Genomic DNA, 14185 nt, shown 5'->3' on the forward strand with positions numbered 1-14185 from the left:
AAGGGACAAAGGTAGCAAATGTGATTTCCTGCAGGGCAGTGCAGTTCCAGGGGCTCCCAGAGCTACTCAAAGACACTTGCTTTGGCAAGAGCAGCATGTACTCAGCAGTAGATGGATGGAAGTCAGAAGTGGATAATAACAAGGAATGTTAAAAATAAATCTAGCCTCATTAAGTTAAAAAGAAAAAAGAAAATAGTGAACCTGACAGGGCAGAAACTGGCAACTCTTCAGTTCAAGCAGTTATCCAGGGGACAAGAAATTCATACTGGAGCACCAGGAAGCAGGCAGATGAAGTGACCTGCTGTGCTCTCTGTGCTCCCTAACTGGATCATATCAGTGTCAGTTTTCTGAGGATGTGAGCTCACCAGTTTCAGAAAGGAGGGGGTCTTTTAAGAAGTCTTACCTTAACAACACCCTAAAACATTAGCAGATCCTTAAAACCTTTGGCTACTGCTGTTTTCATAGGAGCATTCACAGGCACCTGTGAATATTGGGCCAATGAAAGCTGGTGAGCTGACAGCCCTGGGACCAAGGCACAGACACAGCACTCATGAAGCAATGTGGGCTCCCTTCAGTGCCTGCCCCTCTCTAACCGTTTTCATGGACCATTTGCCAGCAGAGCAAGGAGCTCCATGTCCCTTCTTGTCCTCTTTGCTGAGAACTTAAATGAGCAAGGCAAATAAGGGCAACCTCATATATGGGAGGGAAAGTGTCCTGCTGGGTACTGCTCTGCAAGTAAGCAACTTGTTTTGCTTCCCAGCATGACTGGGGTAGCAGAATGAAACTGGAACAACAGTATTAATTACAAAAAAAAAAAAAAGCTGAGTTAATAGAAGGATAAGCAGAGGAGAAATGAAGGCAAACACAGTAAAATGGAAAAAGCGAGTCCAAACTAAAACCAAGGCCCTTATTGTAAGCAGAACCAGTCTGATGTCAGAAATGCAGAGGTGAAAGAGATGCTGAAGCCCCAAAACTTGGAAGTTTGTGCTTGCCTCTCGACTTTCTTTTGAACCAGGTGTAGTAAGCAAACAGCTCCCTCTGTTCTTACTGGAGAACATGGGGAATTTGTCCACGTCCCCTGGACTTTGTTAAAATTTAGATGTCTTTTCTTTCTTCTCCTTTCTTCCTTCTCCAAGTTTCTGCTTAATATATTTTAGCAGGTGAATGCAATTTTCCTGGGTTATAAAATGTCTCACACAGCAGCTGCCTCTGCCCTGCAGGGCAGCCCCTTTGCCTTGCTGAGGAAAGGTGCCTCGAATCCCAGTCAGCCTCATCCATGCAATTTCTTTATGGGGTCTTTGTGAATTATTTAAAGTCTGCTCTGACACCTGGACAGAAGATAATTCAATCTCAGCCCTTTCTGTTGCTGTTCAATAACCTATCTTCCTGTTCTGGAAAATGTAGTGGCTGTGTGCCACTATACAATAGTAGTGAGGAGAGAAATCTGGATGCATGAAGTAAGTTATATACATTATATAGGGAGAGAAGGATTTGTCTGTCTATTCTGGCTGCACACCTTGGCCTGGGAGAGTGATAGGCAAAGCAGGGCCCATCTCCCCTCTGCCATAGGGCTTCCCCTCCAGTATAGTACAATTCCTTTGGGAACCGTGTTGAAGGGACTGGATGTGTCCTTGACTATGGGAGATCCCCCTGGGTTTAGGGCAGATATTTACTTGCTTTGTAATTCTTTCTGCCCCCAAGTCATGCCTGAACATCCACAGGAGATCAAGGACAGGAGCTTGAGATGTACTTCTCGTATCTGTGCTACTCCCCCTCTGACAGCTGACATGCTAAGCTGTGTTACCATCCACAGCACAGAGCAGGGAGGAAGAAACAGCTTTTGGGCATGAGAAGCAAGTTTTGCATAAGCTTGAGAATAGGCTCTGTGGTCCAGTTGCCTGACCTGCTATTTCTCATTGAGCTCAATAGGTGTCTTCAGATAATTGCCAAGAGAGGCTTTACTTCACCTAATGCACAGGGAGTATTAGTAGGGCTGCATTCATTTAGCTGCCTAAGATAGATATGAAGACCAGAAAATCCCAAGTTTAGATTTGTCACTGTCCTAGGGTGACATTATGATGCTTGTATCCCCAATTGTCTGTTCTGTTTATGAGGCAGGGAGAAAAAGAAGCACAGAGTTTCGTTATCAGCTGCACTCTTCCCTACAGTCTGCTGGAACACAGAACTCCACTGTTGTTGTCTGGGCATGGACAGGGCAGAACACAGCTCTCCTTTTGCTTTTTTATTAGTTAGTTTAGCTATCTGAGGCAGTTTGAGTTTTCCCTGGACTGTTTTTCTTTCTCTTTTTCTTGGAACCATTTGAACCTGCTCCAGACCAGGACTCGGGGAGACACCGAGAGCTTGCACTTTGTAGCCTGTCGGGGCCTACTGTGGACAGCAGCCTTACCCAGTGCCGGAGGGACTGATAACAGAGCAACCACCCACCGGAGAGACTTTCTGAATTTGTCATCTCTTCAGAGCTGTAAATTAGTTTTGTCATCCGGTATTGTTAATTTTGTGTGCTGGGGAGTGCCTTGCCTGTTAAATAAACAGGTTCTTTCCACTTCTCTCCGAGGAAATTCTTCCCGAACCAGTTGGGGGAAGGGGCTGTGTGGGTTGGCTTTCTGGGGGGCCCCTTTTGGAGGTTTTCTCCCAAATTTGCCCTAAACCAGGACAGTCACATAACAAAATTCTGAAATCAATGTCATTTCCATGCAACAAGGTTTAATTCACAGAATTTTATTGGAGCTCAGCCCACACTACATGAAAGTTTCTGTTGGTGGGACAGAGAGTATTTCTAGCTGTGGTTTTGATGAGCACTAACAAGAAGCACTAACTAGTGTGCCCAGTACCATCAGTTTGGAATTAAGTCTATGGGCAAAACTGGGCATCAGCCAAGTTTAATTCTCACAAGCTGGGAATCATGCACAGACAGAATGAGAAGGGGCCCCAAAACTCACATTGTGCATCTCCCTCAATGTTTTCATGGCCTCTATTTATTTAAAACAGTCTTAAAAATCTCTCAGAGGTTTTAACAGCTTCTTCAGACCATCTCTCTCTCCTAGTAACCATTCCTGTGACTAGAATGCTTTTCCTAATATCTAACCTAATTCTCTCAAGCCTTGATTAAGTCTATTATTCTTGTCCACTTATACAGATAAATTCCATGTTCTCTGCAAAGTATGCTTCTTACAGAAAACTGAATTTCTGTGTTCTCTTTGGTCTTCTGTTGTTCAGACTGAATGCTACATAATCTGTGAGGACAGGACAGGTTCTTCCAATTCTCTCTGCTTGATTCTCTCTGCTTGGCTGCTGTCCAGCTGCACCATGTTTACCTTGAAGAGGAAAAAAATTGCTCAACATTTGACACACCGCTCTATCTGAGGCCTTAGTGGTGCTGAGTGCAGCTGAATGATTGCTTCATGCATTTTATAAGTTACAGTTCTGTGCAAACACTGTGTTGACATTTGACATTTTCACAACAGCTAGGTTCTGTTGACTCATGCTCAGGTTGTGATTCACTACCTGCAGGGCTCCTGTCAGACCTTAGATCCCCACCCTTCACCCAGCACTCTGCAGGTAAAGCCCCTGTTTGTAAGTCAGTGTTCAAGGCTGACACATTGCTCACTCCTGCTCCTCTTTTCTCATTTTTAGAAATATTGGCAAGGTGAAGCCAGTTCTTGTTTCCTGGAGTTCTCAGTACACACTCATTTTCTCTCTGCTGAAGGCACATGAGTTGTTCATCTTCACTAACCCCTCACCAACAAGGGTTTTGCTGGATCTGTTTTAATTCTCATCCAGTTAGCTCAAGGGAAAACAGCTTATGATCTGCATAAGATGTGCTCATCCTCCCATCTGGTCTCATTTACACAGTGAACATCCTGCCATGGTCATAGCAGCCCTCTTGTCTCTTGAGGCCCTGAAAACATCCTGAGGTCTTAGGTCAGGGAGCTGTGGAGTTCTCCAGGTTGTCCAGGTTGCTGGGCAAGCTGGGGGCATGTGGGGGCAGCCCCCAGCCCAGGGTGTCACCTTGTGGGTGGGAACACAGGTGTGGATCCAAAGGCAGGAAGTCCTCTCATGAGAATTCAAGCCCTATGTGGAAAAAAAATAGCATGAGAAAAAAAATCCTCTTTTTCCCCCCAGATATTCAAGCATGCAAAACCCCCAAACTCAACTACATAAATAATTTCCCCCAAAAACAGCCTTTCAGGAAGTTTTATCCAACATAAGCAAAAAATGGTAAAACTCTCTTCCCTTTAAAAATTGTATTTGGCACAGTCCTATCAAAAGGCTATCAAGCAAAATTAATACATTCATGTTTTCTGGTGTATTTGCAGATCTGCACTTCTTAAAATAAAAATGTTCTAATATGTCATAAATTTACATTTCTTCAGTTACCCTGTCTGGCTCCTTTAATAAAATGACTGCAATACAGTACACACTGCAGTGTGAATCTGTAAAGCCTCAGAGCTCCAAATATTAATCAAGAAGCTTTCATAGAAATTAATAAATGGAAGCAAAAAAAATTTAATAAGGGATGAAATTTCACAAGCTGCTAAAAGACCAGCAAAGATGAATTTCATAATATTTTATAAGGCATTTAAAGTAAATCCAATACTTTTCAATGGCATTATGAAACTGAAATCACATAACTGACTGGAGGCTTGGGGCGTGCTTCAGTTCAGGGTTGGTTTTACAGCACTCTGGTCTTGTTTGCTGGAGTGGTAATTCTGAGCATCAGCTGGTCGTGCAAACACCTCTGGAAAGTTTGATATCATAAAAGGAAGGAGTAGCCAAGGAAGTACAAACACTGATAGATACATCTGTGGGATAAACCTGAGCATGCAGCTGCAACTGAGACAATTCAGGAGAAGAAAAATGGAAATATTGTGTAAGCAAAGATGGAAGATAAAATGGAATATGTCTCATTTTTCAGTACCAATCACTGTGTTTTCATCAATCTTACTGTAGGAAAATTGACAGAATTACTTCTGCTCACCACAGCTTTTGGTCTGGTTTTGCTTCTTGCTGTCATGTACAGTTGCTTACAAGATGCTAATAAACACTTTTCTTGAATGGTTGCAGCACATCTATTATTCCACTAGCCTGGATCATGAGTGGGGCCACTAAATGCTACTACAATACAAATAAATCATTAAACAATCATGAAAAAACAACAGAGCAGCTTGTAGTGATCCTCTATTTATGGCAATAGAGGTATTATTAATTTACTTTGTACATAAAATCAGGATTCAGTCGAATTTTCTCCTTTGGTTTGGATTAGCCCACATGATGGCAATCTCTGTTATTAACATGCAGTGAGTTATTCCTTCAAACACTGCCAGTTTCAGGTGTTTCATCTGCACAATACCAAAAATAAGACAAGAAAATCAGCTTGGATTTCAGTAAGTACATGAAACAGCCAGGAGTTTTCCTGACGAAGTACAAATAGCCTGTAACACCATGGAGTGAACCCCTCATACAGGCTTTAGCAAAATGCTCTGGCACAGCCTGAAGAGCAGATGAAAAAAAAAAAAACCCCGATGAAATCCACATTGCATCTGCAGAAGCTGTGCCCCTGCTGCACCCATTCTGTGTCCTCTGCTTAACCAAAACCACTCTCTCCATTTCCAGCTGGATAACGGATGTAAAGCTGAAAATGCCACAGGACAGGTATTCTGCTACCTCCTACCTTCAGGTAGGAGCTAGTGAAAGAAGTGAGGAAGGAAAAAAAAAGGCCAACTACACAATAGTCAGATAAGTCGAACTGCAACTCAGCTTTATTTTTTTTTTTAAAGTATTCTTCAATAATGGCTCAGAATATTACCACAATGTGCAGGGACAAGGCAGTGCCCTGGGCTATGACTGTAGATTACTTTTTTATATATATATTTAAGAACTTAAGAAATGTTGAAGCAGGGCAGTTCGACATTTCTTAAGCATGTATTTCATAATTTTAACATCTTCTAGATCTCTCATATTACAGCAGGATTTATCAAATGCAATGTAGTCACAGAAGTCTTGAAGACTTGCATAAATACAAATATTGATACTTCACTTTGAATACTGTCTATGATATAAATTCTGCCTTACCTTTAAAAAAAAAATCTCCAGATCATTATGTGACCTGGGAGTCTTTCCTTTTCTTTCTCTTTAAGAGTTTTTAAATATATATATATATATATATATATATTTATATATATTTGCTATTGTACATCAAAGTATATATGAATCCCATAATTTCTATTATATTTTCTGCAGACATGGTCTGAAGCAAAATCACTGACAACTAAATCAAAAACTTCCTGGTTATCACAGGAAAGCCAAAGAGGATCTTTCCTCTTTTTTTGTGTGTGTTTCAGTACTGATATTTTTTAAACTTGAAAGGATTCTTCATAAATTAGAGTTCCATAGATCATTTAAAGTAGTCTTTATAAGCAAATTTACATATTGTAACATGCGTTTGAGAGGCGGTTAGTATCAAAATCCAATAGCATTTCTAATAGTATCAATTTCCAATAGCATAGAGCCGTATGACTTTCCGTGATGTAGATATACATTTCACTTCTAAAAAGCCACAGTTCTTTTTCTACATCTGCTCTTATCAAATCCCCAGGATTCATTCAAAAAACTGCAGCTGTTTCGAATGCTGACGCTGTTATCCCCACTGTGGATTAAGACATACACCCAACCTGGTGACATCACCGCATGGAAGATTGATAAGCTTCCCCAAATCCACGGAGAGTCTTTTCTATCTCTGAATCCTCATGATTCATGTCACCCAACAGTACAATGTGATGAGGACACGACTCAGTGCAGGCTAAGGGTCTTCTTCCATCAAAGGAATCTCTAGGAGAAACAAAGAAATGGCATTGATTGCTGATTGCAATTTCCCTTTTTGCTTTTGCAGAGTGTAATTGTTACCAATTCTACAAAACCAGAAATGGACATTGCAAATATCTGAACGAGACATGGGATATTGCCAATTCTAGACCCACTCGGACCCTAACACCTCTATGAAAATTAGATAACTAAAACAACACAGATTTTCTCCAATAAGTTAGGACCACAAAAACCTAAATGCAAACATCCTTGATACTATATTAATCATTGAAACAGCATTCGGAGGTGGAAGGGACTTTAACTGGCAGCCCTGTAATTTCTTCCTCTCCTCCTGGGTCTCCTGTTCCTCTTGTGATACCACTAAAACTATCCAAACCCCTCTGAAGCAGAAGACTTCCTCCACCCAGACCTTCACCCACACTGAATTTAGGACAGTGGGCTTCAGCTCAGTGACAATGGAGAGTGGGATATGAGCCTCTCCCTCAAAATGTCTCCAAGGAAAGCCATCCAGTTTCCTTAACATGCTGAGCAGCACCAACCAGAACTCCATGAAATCATGTCAGTACATGCTCATGTTTGATTTAAAGGTGGGCAATAACACATGGCAAGCTCCCTCCTGGCACATGGACCTGTGGCACTTTCTCCTTATGCCCTGACTTCCATGTCCATGGCTTAAGGCTCACATGCCTCAGATGGAAGGAACATTTTACTGGATGAACAGACATGATGAGTTTGTTAATAAAGGCTGCTAATTTTGGCCCAGTATGAAAATATTATTTATTTCCTCTTTCAAGGAGAAAATCCTGTTATTTGCTGTGAAAGCCAGGGTATGTGAGGGAGCTGTGAACATACGAGTTGAGGAGCAGATGAACAGACCAGCACAGGCAAGATGATGGTTGGCTTTCCTGCTGACAGGTGTTTGCTCACCTCCTTGTTGATGAGACTGGGGTCTGGATAGGAGCCTTCTGGCCTGGCATTCAAATCACATGCACCAAGCTAGCAAGGACATATCACAGACACGAAATTCTATAACCATGGAGTTTTATGATTTAAAAAAAAGTTTCAAATTAAGGTGTAGACAAAACCATGGAGAAAGTAGGAGTGAGTCAGTGAGTCAGCTGCCAGTACAAACAAATGATGTCCCCTGTCCATGCACCTATGCAAGACTCACCATCTGTGATATTGATCTGGGGACTTGTGGATACAGCATCCCCGTCAGTGCTGTGGGATATGTCAGTTCGATCTGAGCCAGGATGTGCTGCCACTTGGAATGTTAGGGATGGGTACAAACTTTGGAGCAGTTCAGAGGAATCCGACCTATTGTCACAGGTCTCAAATTCACTGGGCTGCGTGTCTGGAATCCTGGGACCGGGGTAAGCAGGGGGATTCTGATCTTCTGTCTGCAAAATATGCCCCTGGTCTGTGGCGGCTGAGTATCCAGGTGCCAGGGCATTCAAGCTGCTGCTGACAGCTTCATCGTAGGAAGGCAGCATGACAGGAACACCATCCACCACTACAAAGTTGGGATCACCCATGGAGCCTTCCTGGTTGCCTCTATGTCAAACACAGAAAGGTTATCGCAGAGAGCAGGAGCATGTTAGCAGCACCTCGGAGCAACTGCTGAACTCCAGTAAACACAGTACTTTCTAGTCATGCCAAATGAAGCTACAGGTTCATTAACATTCACAGAAATGCTTGGTTTGACATGTGGAAGCTGTTACAATCGGAAAAAATGAAACTGGTAATGGGAAGAACAGCTCCAAGAAGGGAAGGCAAACAGGTATGTGGAAGAGATAAGGAGCCCCATTTGCTGTGCTGTGCACAGTAGGTGTCATGGATATAAGATCACAGATGTAGTTCACCAGGCAAAAGTGTCTGAACCCCTGGAAAAAGGTATGCTAGAGCACAAAAGTGTTTACAGCCCAAGGAAATGGGTGCTGAGATTACTGATCACCACTGCTGGATGACAAGAGTTTGGTGGCAAGACTTGTTGCATCCTTTAGGTCTTTGTTTCAAAGGATGGAGGCTTCCTTAACCAGTATTAATCTGATTTCTTTTTTAAGCAAAACATTTCTATTGATTGGGAAGGTCCATTAAACCCTAAAGTTTCTGCTTAGTAGCCTATTAAACACAGTATAGTCCAGGCAGGAGGTCCTAGGTACCTTAAACACATGAAAGCATCTGAAAAGGAGAGGACTAAAAACCATTTTAGTAAGCTAGACAAGTTCAGGCTATAGGCCTTCCTCATGGAGAACTCTATGTCAATCAATGACAAATGCTCCCAGCTCCATGATATTTTATGGAAATAAAGGAAGACGCAGGAGATGTTTATGAATCGTGATGAAAATAACACTAATGAAGGTAAAGCAAACCTTTAATATAAATTTCTCCATAGAGAAAAAAGAAATTCTTTCTTAAAACTTATATTACTAAGTCTACAGTAGTTAAAAAATTAATTTCCCCAGCACCTGAAAACGAGTACTTAAAAATATTGCTATTTTTACAGGCAGAACCAGCAGCTCTCAATAGAGAGCAGTAATTACTCCCAGAGTGAATCTGGCAAACTTTGCCTTTTATCTTAGCTGCATGAAGGACTACTGCAGGTTTTTGGGGGTGCCCTTCCACACTAGTGGTTCAGGGTGCCCTTCCACACTAGTGGTTCAGGGACTTCTTCTCAGAGCAGAACAAAGTATCTGCAAGGTTCATAAGCTGCTCCATTTCTCCAGGAAGGAGTGCTGAGTGTGAAAACTGAATCAAGGCCCTCAGCCTTCAAAATAAGAAAGAAACTGGTACAAACCGTGGAAGGAAATGTGTCTTAAATTTGGTCTGGAACATCCTGGCTAAAATAACCAGTAGCAGTATTAATAAAACACTGGTAGCAGTAAATGCCACTATTTTCCATGTAGTCAGGAGGGTCTCCTGTGTATTTGGCCAGGTTTGTTCTGTAACAGAAAGACAATACAAGAGTAGTGCTTGTATATTCCCATTGTTATTTTATATTCAACACTACTCAGAAGTGCACATTTTTTATATGCAACTTGTAAAAACACATATAAACCCTTTGCCATAAACCAAAAGCAGTCTTAACATAAAGCTGTCACAGAGGCTGGATGTTGCTTTTTCTTCTTGACTGGTCTTTTATACATGCAATCATGACCTTAGCTTGCATACATATAAAATATCCAGATGTTAAAAAATACATTCGAAGAGGTAATGATCAAAATGGTTTAGAACCATTCAGAATCCTGGGAATGCATTATATTTACCCTTTTCGAAAAATCTTGAAAAGAAGTTCAAAAATACCAGCATCTTAAAATCAGGGCTCATCACTTAACCATGAAACAGATGAAGTTCACCAGGCATTGCCAACCTACAAATATGCTCTGAAATGAGGAGCTGGAAGAAGACAGGACTGTTAGGATAGGACAGTCCTTTACCTGTTTTGACACAGTACACTTGGTAGGAGGGGAACCACTCTCCATACTGGCAGGTGATGTACTTGTAGTCATTGGTGAGGGTGTAACCAGGGTCGCAGTAGAATTCCACCACCGTTCCGTGGTTGTAGCGCTCGCAAGGCCGTGGGTGGCAGATGTAATCTCCATGACTCACCATTGGAGGTAGTGGACAAACTTGGGCAAACAAACAAAGGGAAAAGGAGAAAGACATTAATGCCAGCAGCCCACCACTGGGAAGCTTCAGAGTGTCAAAATGCAGCCCGCACACTTCAGGGTCCCTCTCGGCTCCCTGCAGTTCTGGGTACGTCTCAGTGGCACCAGGCCACTGCCCAGGCAGGCCAGGTGGCCATCCACACCAGTGGAGGGATGCATATGCCAAGGGGTCACTGAGGTGGGATCTAGAAAGGTTCCAACCCGCTGTGGGAAGAGGAGGGTGAGAGGAAGGCAAAAGGAGACACATTCCCATCAGGTGGCTGCATGGGGATGGAGCAGGGCAGTCAAAATAAGGAGAATCATGCTTTTCATTAAGCATTTATAATTCAGCTGTAACATGCTATTTTTTGTTTCATTAACATAATTAAATGGTTGTATGCATTAATTAAATTCCTTTTAGAAATAAGTTTGCCATCAGCAGTGCTCTAAGAGATGCAAAGCACCTAGTGTTGCTTAAGCATGTGCAGTCTGTATCACTGTAATTTTATTACGTTGAGCTTAAAGTCTACTGGTAGTATTTGTGTTTTGTTATATTTGAACAGCCCGACTGATCTCAGTGGGACCACTGGTGGAGTGAGGTCTTAAATACAGCAGAGGCTGAGCCTGTGTTAATTAAGTAGACTGGTTTACTTAGGGTTAGGTAAGTAAGAGAGAATTGCAATATAAACATGTGTGACTTTTCCTGTTGGCCCTGGGATGACAGCCCAGGCAGATGAACTCCATGGAGAACTGAGAAAGCACTCTGGAAAACAGCAGTGGGGAAAGCAGCTCACAAGCAGTATTTTTACAAGAGAGGAAACTTCCATGGTGTAAGTGTTGGTTGATTACTGCTTTCTTAAGTGCTTCTAGCACAGGGCAAAAAAATCCTACAAAGTGTAATGATGTTTCAAATGACTGCATACTGACCCAAAAGGGCTTTAGTTACTGGATGACTACTTTTATTTCCCTTCAGAGGCAGTTCCTGCCTGGCTCAGTGCCCCATCCTACAGGCCCTTCCCTTCACTTCGTGCCTCTCCCATGCAGGCAAGACCTGCTGCATTGATTTAAATAATGAAAATGACATCTCTTGGACATAGAATCTTCCTAGAAATTACAATTCAGCTGCTTCTCCCTGTGAATCTTGTAACATGATTCTTGTAACATGAATAATGCATTTCATAAAAAAATACACAAGATATTAAATGAATCTTCAAGAGAGGCTGATTACAATGTGCAGCAATGTCTATTTCCCATTCTCTGGAGACACGGTTTTGTTTGCATTTTCACTGGCAAAGCTTAGTGATACCTTGAAATCAGAGTAAGTAATTCACATAAAAATTCATATCCTCAATGCTCTGCACACTTTCCAAAGTCTCTGGACCCACAAGTAAGAGGAATACTTTATGGGGAAGTCAACTCAAGATTGAAAACAATTTTCTTAAGATTAGGGTGAGGTTGTCAAACTGAAATAGCAGGAAAGCACTTATTAATAATTCTTGTATATAAAAAGAAAATGATCAGTGAAAGACATGATCCTGGCCTACAACAAAGAAACCTGGTATATTTTTATTACCTATGCTTAGAGCATGAGAACAAAGGAAGAGAACAATTTAAACTCCTCTGCAACTGCATTTTGCCAAGCTCTGGCAATGTGCAAGAGATGTGTAGATGCCCACAACCTTTCTAGCAATGAGCAAGTAGAGCACACCTTATCACAAAGAGCAACACTCAGAAAAACTAATTTTCCCCTCCAGCAATGTAGCTGCTATATCATCCCTAACCTCTTAATGCCATTGAGAGCCAAAGCAGCCTGCTGAATAGAAAAATCCCTCAAAGCTGGCATCCCAGCAATGTGGGTCAGCTCAGGAATGACACATTTCCAGGCAGATTTAAAGCTATACACTGTGGAGACAACCCAGATATGGAGCTGTCAGTCTGTTTACAAACGGAGGTGTATTTTGTAACAACCAAAAACGAGTATCACTCTTTGTGCAGGACATGTCCCCAGTACTAAAAAGGGTGTCACTCCTTCCAGGGACACATCCATATTTCAAGAGAAATGCATGTGTATTGGTGCTGCCTGGAAACTCCTGCAAACAATTTTTTATTGCCCTGCTAAGTATTAGTTATGAATTAGTCAAGGTTTATGGAGTCATACATGCCAACAGCTCCTGCATGAAACTGGGAACCAACAGATGCAATGGAACAGGTTTGAAACTGAGGGCTTTTAGCTCAGCTGAAACAGTGCTTCATTCTTATGTCAGCTGGACTGCAGGAGTCAGGGATTCTAACTCACTTGGAGTGTCACTCACCATCTCTCATGAATTTTACATTCAACCAGTTTCAGGATCCCTTTAAGACTTCCATGGGCAAACTGGCCCACATGTACAGTCTGTAGAACTCAGGTTCAAAGCCTCTTTTCACAAATCAAGTCAAAGGTACATTGTGGTAATCACATATTCTGTGAACAGAGAGAGACATAGCTCTCCCAGTATTTTTCTGGGAAGCTGTGAGAAAGCTCAGAGAAAGAATTAAAACAATTATTATCTCAATCTCTGCACCTGGCAGGCAATCTCTGTTTGTCAAAGATGTTTGCAAGAAGGAGTTTTCCCTTCTTGACCAATAGGTGAGAGAAGATTCCTAAAGGCCAATCAGGTCTTAGGTCCACCATTGTTTCCATAAGAACTGTGAATTTCTAATAAGAAAGTGCTTTTTATGCCTTCTGATGATAGAGTATCTGTATCACCTTTGTATGTTCCCGATACCCCTTTGGTGATAGTACATCACAAATAACCGTCAATGAACTCACTTGGAGCTCTGGGCAGTTAGTCATACACACAGTCCTTTTCTCCACTCACTTCATTCCCATGGTCATGCTGATCCAAGATCCTTTAAAGCCAGGGGAAAGACAGCCAGCAAGTGGCCTTGGTTTTGACCATAGAAAAGAAATATTAGGAAATGCTAGAGGGCTACTGAACTCTCTTGGCTCTCTTGGACAGAAAATTTTTAGTGCAGAGCTGGTTACATTACAGGGTCTGAACACTTATTTATGCCAGATACCAGTGTATGATAGTGGTTACATGGATTAAAGGAATGTGTCAGATCAAATATGGAGGGAAACTCTGGTGACAAACCTAAGGCCACAGAAGATTTTTAGGAAAGGTAAAATTCTAGCATTCCCAGTGATGAACCCTAATTGTGTTTGGAAATTACAGGCCATGGACTTCAGGCAACTGCATCAAACTCACAGAATTAAAACAGCCATAAACTGATTATAATAAAAGCATATCTGAAAACATTTTCACTGCCAAAGCCAATAGCAGTATGCACAATAATCACAGAAACAAGGGAATTCTACTTCAGAAAGTTCTCACAGATCAAAAAAAGCCCTAAGAGCTGCTCTTAAATATGATACCAACTCTTTACTACCAATAGTTTTCAGCATCTTCACTTTATAAGGCTTTAGAGACTAGTGCTCTAATTACAGCATCCAGCATGGATAATCCAGTCGTATTTTCTGATGACCAGCATTAAAGACCACATACCTGTGTCCTTAACTTTAGAGCTTGGCAGAGGGACAGACATAATTTAAACAGTGTTTGCTGATGGTCCTGCAGCAGGTGATCCTGAGTCTCTGGATCTGTCTTTGTACAGCAATTGGCCACACATTGTAAGGGGATTTACAGGAACTTTAT

The 14185-nt window shown here is 41.8% G+C and overlaps 1 protein-coding gene across 3 annotated transcripts in view; it reads right to left on the minus strand.

The window, feature by feature from the left end:
- Positions 1–2723: 2723 nt before the first annotated feature.
- The window catches only part of SUSD4 (sushi domain containing 4), a 79013-nt gene continuing 67551 nt past the window's right edge, over positions 2724–14185 (minus strand). For all 3 annotated transcript variants that reach the window (XM_038131945.1, XM_038131947.1, XM_038131946.1), the window contains 4 exons: positions 10281–10472; positions 9641–9785; positions 8015–8397; positions 2724–6849 (listed from right to left, as the gene is read on the minus strand). In XM_038131945.1, the coding sequence (XP_037987873.1) occupies positions 6821–6849; positions 8015–8397; positions 9641–9785; positions 10281–10472 (749 nt within the window). In that variant the 3' untranslated portion in view covers positions 2724–6820. The remainder of the gene's footprint in view (positions 6850–8014; positions 8398–9640; positions 9786–10280; positions 10473–14185) is intronic.

The sequence above is a fragment of the Motacilla alba genome, chromosome 3 (genome assembly GCF_015832195.1).
Source record: "Motacilla alba alba isolate MOTALB_02 chromosome 3, Motacilla_alba_V1.0_pri, whole genome shotgun sequence".
NCBI lineage: Eukaryota > Metazoa > Chordata > Aves > Passeriformes > Motacillidae > Motacilla > Motacilla alba.